General features: G+C 55.1%; 4 protein-coding genes across 4 annotated transcripts in view; 2 read left to right on the forward strand and 2 right to left on the reverse strand.

Moving 5' to 3' along the window:
* Window positions 1-71, reverse strand: part of VOLCADRAFT_85826 (uncharacterized protein) — a gene marked incomplete at both ends in the record, with an annotated part of 3,640 nt that extends 3,569 nt beyond the window's left edge. The window contains one exon of the mRNA XM_002945961.1: window positions 33-71. Coding sequence (XP_002946007.1) covers window positions 33-71 — 39 coding nt within the window. The remainder of the gene's footprint in view (window positions 1-32) is intronic.
* Window positions 72-951: 880 nt separating this feature from the next.
* VOLCADRAFT_102619 (uncharacterized protein) lies at window positions 952-5,517 on the forward strand. Its single transcript, XM_002945601.1, has 8 exons — window positions 952-1,271; window positions 1,420-1,462; window positions 1,792-2,273; window positions 2,716-2,858; window positions 3,113-3,267; window positions 3,609-3,728; window positions 4,404-4,547; window positions 5,080-5,517. The coding sequence occupies exons 1-8, from the start codon at window positions 1,177-1,179 to the stop codon at window positions 5,422-5,424; spliced, it is 1,527 nt and encodes a 508-aa protein (XP_002945647.1). The 5' UTR covers window positions 952-1,176; the 3' UTR covers window positions 5,425-5,517.
* Window positions 5,518-6,096: 579 nt separating this feature from the next.
* On the reverse strand, window positions 6,097-11,043 carry VOLCADRAFT_85828 (uncharacterized protein; the record flags this gene model as incomplete). Its single annotated transcript, XM_002945962.1, has 9 exons — window positions 6,097-6,691; window positions 6,911-6,990; window positions 7,469-7,610; window positions 7,947-8,030; window positions 8,475-8,563; window positions 8,754-8,858; window positions 9,115-9,228; window positions 9,873-10,193; window positions 10,849-11,043. The coding sequence occupies 9 exons, from the start codon at window positions 11,041-11,043 to the stop codon at window positions 6,097-6,099; spliced, it is 1,725 nt and encodes a 574-aa protein (XP_002946008.1).
* A 701-nt stretch (window positions 11,044-11,744) lies between these two features.
* VOLCADRAFT_85829 (uncharacterized protein) overlaps window positions 11,745-13,327 on the forward strand; it is a gene marked incomplete at both ends in the record, with an annotated part of 4,483 nt that continues 2,900 nt past the window's right edge. Inside the window, 2 exons of the mRNA XM_002945602.1 lie at window positions 11,745-11,779; window positions 12,859-13,287. Of these exons, the coding sequence (XP_002945648.1) occupies window positions 11,745-11,779; window positions 12,859-13,287 (464 nt within the window). The remainder of the gene's footprint in view (window positions 11,780-12,858; window positions 13,288-13,327) is intronic.

Here is a 13,327-nt window from a genome sequence, read left to right on the forward strand (position 1 = left end):
ACATCTAAACGTGTATGCTTCCAACCACTCACTAATCGGTCCTTGAACTCCGAAATCACACCTTCTGGCATTGGCTTGTTCATCAGCCACTCCACTCGTTCGTCTACCTCGTGTAGCCCTTGCGGGGCCTCTTTCCATACGTCGTGCCCCAAAAAACATAGAAAACGGAGGAGTAGTGTCCCCCATCCGGGCCCTTCGGGGTTGGAGAGGGATTCTGCGACCTCCTGTCGCAAAGCTTGGTATGCCACAGACCCACGCTGTAAACGGACATGGTTCCAAAACCTCACAACCTGCTTGAGAACGTGGTAGTGTAGGGGTAGCTGCGATAGCTCTGCGAACAAGAGGCGGTGTGTTGGTCTGGCAGCTCCTACAATTTGCCGCATGAAAGATATCTGAAGCTGCACTGCCCTGTCCTTTAGGCACGCCTCGAAGGGCCCCTCTGCAAGGTTATTCGCATCACTCCGCTTCCTGAGCCTGTCCAAGACCTCAGCTAGCATAAACGGCCCCCACACTTGGCAACCATACAACAGTATTGCTCGTACCTGCGTATCGAAACACCTCATCCTCACATCTGGGGCGAACAACTTCAGCTTATCTAATTTTGCACTCAACGCGAACATAGCTGCTCTAGCTGTGTCATACAACTGCTGGCGGCAGGCCCAGAACTGCCGTTCCGGCCCATACACTAGCATGTAAACTGGCTAAACGAGCCTTGTGATAGAAATGGCTGTCCTGAAAACAAGAGCTGAATCCACCTGAATTGTGTGAAAAGGGCACATGAAGGTTTTTTCACGAAAGCGGCACATAGCAGAACCTGTTCGTACTTTACTTCAGACAGTTAGGATCTTTGGAAGGATTTCACCGTATAAAAGTAGTTGGCGAACAGTTTTCTGGTTTGAAGAGCCTGCAAATTGGAACGCACGGCAGCGATGTCCGTGCGACGTTTGCAATAACCAATTCTGACTGCTGCAAAGTAAGAAGGCAAGCATCCGTTCAAGAATTAACGAAGGTCCATGCACAGACTCCTATAAGTGATAGAATAATGTGTACATTACTTTGTGAGATAAACAAATGCACATTTGATCGCTTATCCTTGGTGAGTCCTGAGTTTTTGTGTCACCAGCGGTGCAACTGGCGGAAAGAGTCGGTAATCGGGAGCTGCTAGTTTGATAGACGATGGCATGGAATCGTCAATCCGTGCTTGAACGCTGCGCTGTGGGCGCCGCCGCCGCCTACGGTCTTTACTTGCTAGCGCGCTATGTCAACCACAGGTGTGCGTGGGGGTAATCATCAGATATTGGTTCAAAACTATTTCATGTTCGTTAGCATCAGCCGTTTTCAGATTGCGGTTGGGATCCCTCACGCTGCGTGAGTAAGCCCCTATTGAGTGTGTTGTGCCGTACTCTTCATCATCTGTAGGCTACAAGCAAAAGAGCTTCAACTCCAGCTGCAAGAAACGCAGGTGCGCGACGGTCCTTCGCCTCGAAAACGCTTCCTTTTCCTCGCCCCACGGGTCATCATATCATCACATTTACAACCTTTTTTATGAGCAACGCTATTAACACGCCGCACAAGACTCCTAAAGACTAAATCTTGCATGCAACGGCACTTTGCCTCAAAGACCCCATCCTCATTTGAACCAATCCATGTAGGCTGTCGTTAAATGCTCCTCAACGTTTAGGCGCGCACACCGTTAAACAAGTAATAGGAAAAGTATACTAATTCAGGCATTACAGCAAATTTCCTTCATAAGTTCCTTCATAAAATGTCAATCATGCTGGCGTCCTACAGGCTTCCTTGGAGCATGAGCGTGTAAAGCGCAAGGCCGACCGCGTAGGCCGCATCAGGGCCGAACAAGAGCTACGGGCCCTCAAGGTGCAGCTACAGCGCCTAGAGCTACAGCAGCAGCTACAGCCGCAACAGCCGGAAGTTGCAACGGCTACGGCAACAACCACGCAGCAGCAGCAGCAGCAGGCGGATGATGTGGCGCAGAACGGCGCGGTCGGAGAAGGAGCTGAAGAACGCGCAAGAGTTCTTGCGGAGGCGGCGGGGGGTATAAAGCAGTTAGGGAAAACTGAAACAGCAGTTGGGACCGTTGAGATGACGGTAGTTGGGAAAGCGCACGTTGGGAAAGCGGCGCCGGACGTTGACCGCAGCGAAGATGCGAAGCGCGCTGCGGCGGCGGCGGCGGCGGCGCTGGCGGCGGCGGGCTCGTCGATGCCGGCATTTCCTTTCCGACCCATCGGACATCTTCAATCCGTGTTCTCGGAGCGGTAAGAGCTGCGGCGAAGATTTCGGAACGATAAAAAAAGGTTTAACGATGCCTGAGGTGATATGATGAAGAAAGGAAACACGAAGTGAACAGGAGGTTAGTGTAGTCGTTTTGAAGTCTTTTTGATTTGCTTGGAAAGAGTCAGAGTAAAAGAGGAAACTGACCGAACCCATTTTGAGGAATGTAGAAAGGGCGACAAAGAGGGATTTTGTGGCCGGAGAAATGAAGGTGTGTTAGTTTGGGTGGTTAGGTGGTTGGACGAGCCGGCGGCGGATTGTCTGTTGTTTCAGGGGCCTAGCGGAAATGCTTTTTGTTGTCCACGTTGCAAAAGAAGATCGTGTCGTCTTCAGCGGTGGAGTCCTGCATGTGCCAGATGTTGACCCTGTCGTACCCTCCTCTGTCCCGTGCCGTACCCTTGCCGTACCCCTGCCGTACCTTCACAGAAACGGGACTCCTCGTCAGCCGCAGCTCGTACCCTTGGCTCGCTCTCGCCTGGTTCTCGCTCCCAACATCCCCGTCGCTTGCTTGGAGGGGTTGGAGCAGTACAGTCACTGCTGGGTGCTGTACGTCTTCCACGCAAACACAGGCACGTTTGGGGACTTAAGTTGGGGGTTGTCGGTTGTGCGTTACAATGACGGTTGTAGAAGAGGTTCTGGTCAACTAACCCAAACAATGAACCACCTCACGCAGTGTAATCTATTCCCCCCACTCTGTTCCTTCCCTACCCCCCCTTTCCCTACCCTACCCCCCCCCCTTTCCCTCTCCTCCCCTACCGTACCCTTTCCCTCCCCTACCCCCCCCACCCCCCACACCCATATGGGGGCCACTCAAGTGCCGCAGATTTAGCGAAGTACTTGTCGTCCAACCGCGCGGGGCTCAAGGCCAAGATCCACGTACCGCGCCTCAACGGCGGCCGCATGGGTGTTTTGGCCACCCGCTCCCCCCACCGGCCATCTCCCGTGGGCCTCAGCACCGCGGAGGTCATTCGGGTGGAGGTGCGTATCCGTACGCTCGTACATATGTACGTCAGTTCAAGTGTGTGTGTATGCTCGTACGCATGTATGTGTGTCTACGAAAGACCGGTTGAGTTGGGGTGAAGGATTGCGGGGGGAGCCGGGGGGGGTGAGGGCAGTCAGAACCAATCGATGAAAACACAACGCCTTTTAGGTTGTGTGTGTTGCGTGTGTGTTTTTGGTTTTATGTATGTGCGTAGGTTGTGTTTGCACCAACCCCGTTTAACCCCTGTTATTTCCATCACCAGTGCCTCTGTCCACAAGACCAGACACACACCCCTTCCTGCAAACTTCTTGCAAACGTCAAACAAACATGCGTACAGAGAAACACGCTGGTTCTGGGCGGTACGGACATTGTTGACGGCTCCCCGGTGCTGGACATCAAGCCCTACGTGCCGTTCTGCGACTGCCTGCCCACCGCCCGGGCACCTTCCTGGGTGCAGGTGGGGGCGCTGTGGCTGTTACAGATGTGCGGATTGGGGTTGGGGTTGAGGGGGAGAGTGGGAAAGAGGGAAAGAGCGGGAGGGAAACGGAGAGGGCGTTGCTGGCGGAGGTGGGGATGTAGGAAAAACCCGGGATGTACGACAGTTGCGTAATGATGCGCGATGGCAAGGTTGTCGTTCTTGGGGATCCCTGTCCCCCTGGGTGATGGGTGAACCCCCTTGACGTGCTGACGTCAGATCCGGTCAGATCCGGTCAGGGAGGAACCTGGAGGTCCTGGTTTGCAGTGTGGGTGGCGTGCGTACATACATACATACATACATACATACATACATACATACATACATACATACATACATACATACATACATACATATCCCCTTTGGGGGCTAGTCGGGCTGGTAGTGCGGTGTTTCCTTTTCCCCGTGGCTTATAGGCGTTTAGGTATTGCCCTTGGGCCTACGGCTCGTATGGGTAGTTTTACAGGTATGGGGTCACGCGCCCCCAACCGTATGTCACACACACACGGAAAAATACATACATACGCACGCACGCATTACGTTTTCGTGGCATAATACTACATTCACATACATACATACATACATACATACATACATACATACATACATACACACATACATACACACATACATACATACATACCCACACCTATGCAGGCGGAGGCGGACGACGAGCCCCTGAAGGTGGCCGAGGTGGTGGTGGGGGAGGCGGCGAGGGCGGCACTAACACGCGCGTGGCAATCGCGCAAGGCGCACTCCATGTACGGCTCTGCAGAGCAGTACTTGGAGCTCGTACGGCAGGTGTGTGTGCTGCACATGCATATCTTTCTTACTAAAGTACTGATTACCGTCTCGTGCGGTCTGAGCATTCCACGTGTTTACGTGTATGTAAGTATGTATGTATGTGTATACGGTATGTTGCGGGGAAGGGGGAAGGGAGCTTCTGTAAGTTATCTTTAAGAGAAACCAGTTAAGTCAAGAACCTGGGGACAAATCCCAACAGGAACTATTGACAAGACTCACCCCAATTGCGGATGGTCAGCGGCTCTTGGTATGTCCCCACCACATCCATCCAGTGCACTCACCCGCCTGCTGTTTCAGGGCTGTCCATGTCTCTGACCGGTTTCATGTGTTTCCAGCTCCAGGCCTCCATCAGCAGCCGGCAACACCACTCACCTGGGCAGCGGCACCTGTGTCGAATTTTCTTCTCCTTTCCGGGGTTACATTGTTCACATTGAATTATTTTAACTCCCACCCCCACCCCCACTCCCATCACCACCCCCACCCCCACTCCCATCACCACCCCCACCCCCGCTCCCAACCTGCTTTGCAGGTCCTTGGTCGGGACATCCGCTCAGTGCACCAGAGGCTCAACGTAAGGCCCACAAGGAACGCAGTAGCAGCAGCTGCTGCTGCAGCTGCTACTGCTGCAATAACCACACCCAAGCCAGGGAAAGCAACAGCAACAGCAGCAGTAGCGCCTTCAACGTCATCAGCACCCCAGCAACAGCAGCAAGAGGAGCAACCTAGCCGTGTCGGCCAGGGTGAAGGTGCAGGCAGTGGAGAATATCACGTCGTGCTGGAAAACATTTACATCAGCTACGATATAAGCTTGTCTGGCGTCGTACATGTGTACGACGCCTGGGTGGATCCCATTACCGCTGCACGCACTAACTAAAAGAGTCATTTTGTGGCCGTGGTTGGTGACTTCGTGTCGTGACTCTGGTTAGTTGGTTAGGTAGTTGGTTGCTTTATCGTTGTGTTACTGGGGATTGTTCGGTATTCTGTTTAATCAGGAGCCGGGGAGCATTTAAAATAAATACAACGAGCTCACTCACATTATGCGACACACCGACGGCCGAACGCCGATCTCTTGGTTGTATTTCTTGGCGTTTCTCCTTTATTCAGTCACCTGATGTCAGTTATGCACGTTACGCCTCGCAGCTACCCGTGCTAGGCCGTACCAACTACCGGTACAACTTCCCACGGCTTTACGCAGCAAGCTTTCCCCCCTACCAAATCTGAGATGTGTCGGATATATCATATTACCGATGCGATGGTTGAAACCCAGTTCACAAAGAAAGAATTCATTGGTTTCATCTGTCACACAGCTAATTTGTGGACCACATCCGTACATACTTGCACGGCAACCATGAGGAGTTGGGGATGTGAACTTCCTCCTTCTTCCTTCAGGCTGCTGGTCTGTTTCAGGAGCACCGGTCTACTGCTGTCTTTCTTGGCCCGCGACGGAGGCAGGTCGCCTAGAATGAGTGGCTGGGGGTTAGGGCTATGAATGGGTTATCTCACCCCATACCTCGCCAACCCATCGGCTGCCCTGTCAGGAATACGCCTATTCCTCCTCCTTCCCTTCCTCCTCCTCTTTCTCCTTCCCTTCCTCCCCCTCTTTCTCCTTCCCTTCCTCCTCGTCTTCCTCCTCCTCCCTCCCATCCTCCTCCCACTCCTCCTTCCCATCTTCAACTCCTTCCACCTTCCCATCCTCCTCCTGCTCCTCCTCTTCCTCCTCCCCACCTTCCCCCTCCTCTTCCTCCTCCCCAGCTTCCTCCTCTTCCTCCTCCTCTTCCTCCTCCTCTTCCTCCTCGGCTTCCGCTTCTTCCTCATCTCCTTCCTGCTGTTGCCCCGCCGCACCCTCCACGTCCCACGCCGGCAACGGGTCCTCCAGCTGCACAGCCCAGCCCTCAGGACCCATCGCCATCTCCTCATCAGTCAACAAACACTCGTCCAGCATAGCTCGCAAACCCGCCTCGTCCATCCGGACGCCGATCCAAACCAGCAGTTGACTGCGGTCGCCCCACAGGGGGTGCCAGCCCACAGGGGCTGTCGCCCCTGCAGCTGCCGATGCCGATGTGTCTTCGCCACCGTCTTCATTATCGTGGGAGCGACCCGTGGGTCGTTCCGACTCGCGCAGTAGACACGCCCATCGCGCCCTGTAGTCGCATCCGCAACACGCAACACCACAGCCAATGAATGGGCATAGCAATAATAGAGTAGAATGGCGGCTTTTAGGGTGACTGTAACGCCAGGAAAACTCCAAAAGCTCCAACAACAGCAATACCTCAGTACGGCCTGCCTTCCTATTACGGCGTGGCTCGTGTTCTCTGGGGGGTAGTGAGTGCGTGAATGCGCGCAGCCATTCACGTGCTCACCCTGGCTCGCCCTGCCAGGCGCCCCCGGCGGACTGCCAGATACCCATCACGTCATGGCGGGTGGCCAGCCAGAAGAAACCCTGAAGTAGCAGCAGCAGAAGAGGGGTGGGGAATCACATGCGATGCAAGGAAACACGGAATGAAGAAGAACGGCGTCGTCGTCTTCCAGAGTTCGAAACTGCTGTGGAGGTGGGGAGGGGACGGATAAGGGGGAGGGAAATGGGTTTAAATGGCTTGGGAGGAGGGTTGGGAGAGGAGCGGTGATGTCAAGGGAAAGCGCAAAACACGTCAGCAGCGGGGCAAGGAGGAAGGGACATGTAGACATAAGGGTCAGCCAACATGCATGTTGTGCGTTTTGGGGTAAGAAGAAGTCGAGGACAAACCGCCCTCCCCCCCGTATGGGTTTTCCCATAGGGCCCTTGTGACCTTTGGGGGTGCCTTACGATGTGCTCCGGAACCATTGAAGCTTCAGTGCCAGGCCACCCTTGCTTTCCGAGACGCAACCGCGGGACCGTCATCCCGCCATCTGACCAACTAACTACAACCGCTAGTTCGTACCTTTGTACGGAGCACGCCCTCCCATTGCCGACTCAGCGCCACGTCCAGGAGCCGTCGAGGGTGGAATGGCCGCTGAGCGTAGTACACGAATGACGTAATGCCGTACTTCTCCGCCTCGGTCATCCTGCCGCCGCCGCCACCGCTGTGGTGATGGTGATGGTGATGGTGGTGGTGCTGACGGCGGGCTGCCGAATCCATGCCGTATGCTCGGCTTTCCGTTAATGGTAAAGATGCGGAGGAGGGGTTGGAGGAGGAGGACGCCGAAGCGGTGGTGGTGGTGGTGGTAGTGGCTTGCCTTGCCGTTTCGAAATCATCTATCGTCGTTGTCTCCAATACCGAGGTAGGCGTCGATGGAGATGGAGATGGAGCTGATGACGACATTTCCCCTCCTGCTGCTGTTGCTGTTGATGATGATGACGTTGCTGATGCTGATGAAGCCAGACGCTCTGCCTCAAATTCGTTGAGCAGCGCCACCCACCTGCCGTACATGTAATACAGCCGTACAGCGTGCGGACGGAAGAACGGCATGACGACGCAGGGATGTTGCATGTAAACTAAGCAGCTATGAAGGCACATCCATGACTGAATGTAAGTCTGTATGTGTGTAACTAACTTCCTCAGCTTGAGCGAATTCGTAACGGGAACCGCAGAGTCTGTGATGGGAAACAAACCCACCCTTGTCCCTTCCCCACCCATCGCGCCCCTCGTCGTCCCTATGACTAACCAACAACGAATAACTAACAACCAACCATTCATTAAGTAGTCTCTACACACATGCACATATATGTACATATAGATAGATAGGTTGACGCTTGCTCCCGCCCCTTCGTGTTCCCCCTGGCGTTCTCACGGGGGCCTCCGCTTCCATTTCCCCCACCCCATCCCCCACCCGAGCATGTGCGCCAGTTGCTCGCAATCCCCCCCCGTCCCTCCCCCGTCCCCCTCACGGCTCTCCCCCCGTCACTCCCTCCCCCTCTCTCTCTCTCCCTTCCTCTCCCTCACTCACCCCGCGGATTGCTGCGCAGCTTCAAGATTGAAAGCCCCGGTGTTGAGGATTTCAGAGGGCGCCACCGCGCCCTGGGATGTCCGGATGACCTTGGGGGCGGAGGCGGGGGACGGGGGCGGGGCACCGGGGCCGGCGTGGAAAATTGAGAGAGAGCGTGTGTGTGTTGTGTTGTGTTGATTTACCTGAGCCGCGCGCGTGTGTGTGTGTAAGAGAGAGAGAGAAATAGTTCAAAGACATACATACATACAAACAGATACACACACGCATGCTGCTGCTCACCTTTGCGGTGGCGTTGAGCTTCCTGAGGAGCACCCCCAGCTCCTCCGCTCGCTGCTCCGAAACCAGGTCCGTCTTGTTCATCACGATCACATCCGCGAACTCCACCTAGGGTGAGGAATTGTTTAAATGAATGAATGAATGTATGTATGTAAGTATGTACGTATGTATGAGGAGGGAGAATGGAGGTAGACAGACATACAGAGGTACGCAGACAGGTTGGTCAAAACGCCAGAGACAGGGCGAAGGGCAAGAGGTCGGAACATGGAAAGCTTTGTCCAGCTGAAAACGGAGCTCTTATAAGATGTTAAGATGTTTCCTGTTATATCGCCGCAAGAGCGCGCGAACGTCACATATTCCGTACCTGCTCCACAAGCAAGTCCGCCACCGTACGATCGTCGTTCTCATCAACCGCCATGCCGTGATCCGCTAGCGCCTCGGCGGCGAGTACGGAACTCACGAAACGCTCCGCATCAACCTGTAGTGGTTATGGTTGTGTGGTTGTTTGGTATGGTTATGATGGTTGTAGTGGTGGTTGCGACGGCAGTGGCGATAATGGCGGTGGAGAGACACACAAGACATGCCAAAGACGACACGTCGTACATGTCGTACAAGGGCGCATGACTCACTTGAGCGCATTTATTGCTTCATCCCTACAGCCACCCCATACCCCCACATCCCCACAGCCCGAAGCCATCAAAACGTTTCCTAACCTACCCCAAAACACTCCAGGTACACTCTTGCCCTGGCAGCAGTTTCACTCGATCGCGGTTCGTCTTTCGCCCCAAAATACACATACATACATATATATATATATACATACATACATGGAGGGACTGCGGAGTGGCTGCGTAGAGTGTTGGCAGTCTGAGTCGGGGTCGGGAGCACACAAGACTAACCGACTTGTGCTGTGTGCTCCCGACCCTTGCGCTGTGTTTCGGCTTCGGCCCCCGGCTCTCGCGGCCCACAGTGTAATCTAAGTCATACATACATACATACATACATACATACATACTATACATACTATACATACTATACATACTATACATACTATACATACTATACATACATACATACATACATACATACATACATACAGCTGCCCCAACCACTGCCACCCACCACGGTGACCAGGGTGTCCAGTTTCGCAACCTCGGACAGACACCGGCCAGCTTCATCCACAAAGTCGAATGTCGCCGCCACGGGCAGCGGCAATGAAATCCCCGTAGACTCCACCACAAGCAGGTCAAACCGCCGCCGCCGCTGCCTCCCCTGCTGCTGCTGCTGCTGCTGCTGCTCGGCGGAGAAGGGAACCTCCTCTCGTTGCTCGGCCAGTGAACGGATCTCCCGTACAAGGTCTTCCCGAATGGAGCAGCAGATGCAGCCGTTAGACAGTGCGACGAGTTGCTCTCCAGCCACGTGAACCTTCTCCGCGATGAGAGCCTGCGGGGGTGGGGGGCGGGGTGGGGGTGTGTGTGGGGGCAGGGTGTGTGTTAGGGGCAGGGGGGGGTGGGGGGGTTGGCCCAGGGCTGTGTAGGGGAACGAAAGCGCGTCGGTCGTTTGGGGGACGTAAAACACAACACCGTGGGGCAAATGCGGTGACGACATGCGGGTGCGGAAACCCTAGTTGGGTTGGAAAGGACAGGTGGGCGGAGGGCGCATCGGGGAAACCGAATCGTGTGGTGGTTGGGTGGTTGGGTGGTTGGGCGGCTGGAACTTGTACGATATATAAGGAAGGGGAAATCAAATCCCAATGGCGCGTAGGTAAGGCAAGAGAGGGTGATGAAACTAATCAGGGAGAGTACACCATCATGATAAGCATGCGTGCAAAGGGTATGTGTGTAAGAGGAAATATATGTACTATAAGAGGAGACCAAAATCGGGAAGTGGGGGAGGTGGAGGAGAAGGGCATAGGAATGGGGAAGATGAGAGGAGACATCCAAAAAATGCGTACGCCCATATATGAGCGAGTACGTAAAGCCTAAAATCCTTCGTGGAAGGGAACCTGGACGAACCAGAACAGAAGGTCGAGGGAGGGGAGATGTTCCGGGGCAGCAACGGGGCAGCACAGGCGTGTGCGGCAAGTCTTGCTGCGTACCTCATCGATGTTCACGGCTGCCATGTCATTCACAAGCACCGCAGCCCGCAACCCCTCCGAATTTGAAAGGATGTGACTAAGCAGCGTCGTCTTTCCGGCGCCCAAGAAGCCCGAAAGCACGGTTACGGGCAGCCGGTCGTCAATGTCGTCCACGGTGTCATCGTGCTGTGTGGCCGGTACCCGTCCAACCGGCATAACAGGCTCCGCTGCAGCAGCAAAGCAAAGATGCGGTGCATTCCATCGCACGGCTCCATGGTCGTGCAGGTGTCGTTGACGACGGGGTACCACGGATGTGGAGTACACCAACGCCGCCGAACTAGTCCGGGACACCACGAAAGGCGTTTGATGGCGAGGTGCGTGAATCGATCGACATCGCGCCTTTTCACAGTGGCATGTCAGCGTGAAGCTGGGCATCTTTCTTACAAGCGGAAATATTATGGATACCGTTAGTGGAGTCCCTACGACCGGGCCGAGCAATCGCAAATCGCCATAAAAAATTTCGCTCACGTAAACGTACCATAACGGGTGTTAAGATAAATTTGCCACATATTGCTCGTTTCCGCCTTCCGCCATCCTAACCGGTTGCTGTACGGTTACCAGTTTGCGTCCCAGGGACATACCTTTCAGTTAAAGCTCCGGCACCAACATCGTATTATTTTTTGCTGTGTGAGGATAACGTAAGTAGAGGCCTGCGGAACTTGCCTTCTATAAAGGACTTGTTGCCCTGTGCTACTCCAAGCACGCGAGACTGTTTAACATTTGTAGTTGTACATGCCTTGAGGCTTGGGCACGGCATGCCTCCAAAAGATGCGTTATATGCCGCGCAAGGGGTAGTCTAGGTTCAATGCCAGGGCGGCTGGAGCGGCCAGGCCAAAAGGACCTAACACGCAGAAGCCATGGATCAAAACCTTGATCAGGGCTCTCGCTCCAGGTAAGCGCTTGCGCAGGACTTCAACCTCTAGTCAGCACTTGTGTTCTTGGGACCCGTTCCATGCCTATCACGGCAACTACAACCATCGGGTTTCAGCATCACGGCCTTAGCTCTAACCGCATGGTATGCTCCGTTCCGGCAGCGCTGATGGCCGCGCCCATGACCTGACCTTGGCGTTTTCACCCGCTTACGAAGACGCGCTGTCCGCGCGCTCCTGCAGGGTTTCATCTCCATCGAACCCCTCCAGCCCCGCACAAAGCTCCCCTAACCACTTAGCCCCATCTTCTTTGTTGCACATACGCTTTGTAACCGGCTTCTTGCTGCACCCTGCCGCCCAAGAAGCTTTAATTACCTGTGGCCCCTCTTGCCCACACTGACCCCTGCGGACGCCCATCCGAACTCTCCTAGTGGATGACTTCCGCGGGCATCAATGAGCCTTCCCCGCCAAAAACACACCCTTCCCCACCAAAAACACACAAGCGTGTGTTACGCAAAATATTCGATGTCCCTCGCGATCTGACGCACACATCCAGACAGGCATGCCCCACGAATGCATGTTCGCCACAGCATGCCACCCCCCCCCAATGCCTCCCACACACCCAGCTCGGCACGCCACGCTCTCCCTGACCTTGCCCTGCCCCCCTTGCGCCTTGCTGATGACACGCCATAGGGATAGCCCCCATCCCCCGACAGCTCGCCCTACTACGCCTCCCCTCGCCACCCTTTGGCAATCGAACAGCGAACCTTTAAAACATTGGCGACTTTTTTCCTTGACCTACACCCTCCGAGGATGGTACATGCAGCCTCGCCTCCATCACCACCATTCCCGCCAATCCCGGGTTGTAAAAGTGAACGAAAACATCCCGGCAGCTAAATAATAACGTAATGACCATTTTTCAGTATCATGTGATTTCAACGTAAGGCGTTCAAGGTAGGATCGTCTCCTCCTCCCCTCCCCCACGCATTTACATCCTATATACATCCCTATATTATATTTTGGCATGGCATGGTTGGCTTTCTTAGCGCCATAACTCCGGGTCCTTCCCGGCCCGATGTCCTGTCGCCTGTTGTCGCAACAGGAGGGGGTCGTACGGCAGCGATCACAGCGAACACCGGGCCGGAGGCGGCGGCAACGGCGCGGGCGGCCACCGGGACCACAATTCCCACCATTACCGGGGGGGCAGGGGCTCCGGAAGGGGACGAAACCCACACGGACACTCCAGGGGCGTGCCTGACGGCTACGGCATGCCGCAGGATCATCCGTACGGGCAGCTTCATGCGCTGCATAACGGCTACGACCCGGGCTACTCGTCGCATCTGGCCCCTGACGGATTGGCGTACGGACAGCACCCTGGGCAGCAGAGCATGGGCGGGCCTTATGGGCAGCTAGCCGGGGCCCCGGGATATGGTCAGGTTTGCTATGATCCTGCGGTAGCGGCGGCAGCAGCGGCGGCGGCACACGCGGCGGCTATGGCCATCCAGCAGCCGCAGCCGTACATGCACCTTATGTACGGAGCGCAGCCGCCGCTGGGGATGCCGCATCAAGGG

This window comes from Volvox carteri, assembly GCF_000143455.1.
Source record: "Volvox carteri f. nagariensis unplaced genomic scaffold VOLCAscaffold_1, whole genome shotgun sequence".
NCBI lineage: Eukaryota > Viridiplantae > Chlorophyta > Chlorophyceae > Chlamydomonadales > Volvocaceae > Volvox > Volvox carteri.

Coding starts and splice junctions, on each gene's coding strand:
- VOLCADRAFT_102619 (XM_002945601.1), top strand. CDS start 1,177: ATGGCATGGAATCGTCAATCCGTGCTTGAACGCTGCGCTGTGGGCGCC. Junction 1,463..1,791: donor TCCAGCTGCAAGAAACGCAG/GTGCGCGACGGT, acceptor GGCGTCCTACAG/GCTTCCTTGGAGCATGAGCG. Junction 4,548..5,079: donor ACTTGGAGCTCGTACGGCAG/GTGTGTGTGCTG, acceptor CCTGCTTTGCAG/GTCCTTGGTCGGGACATCCG.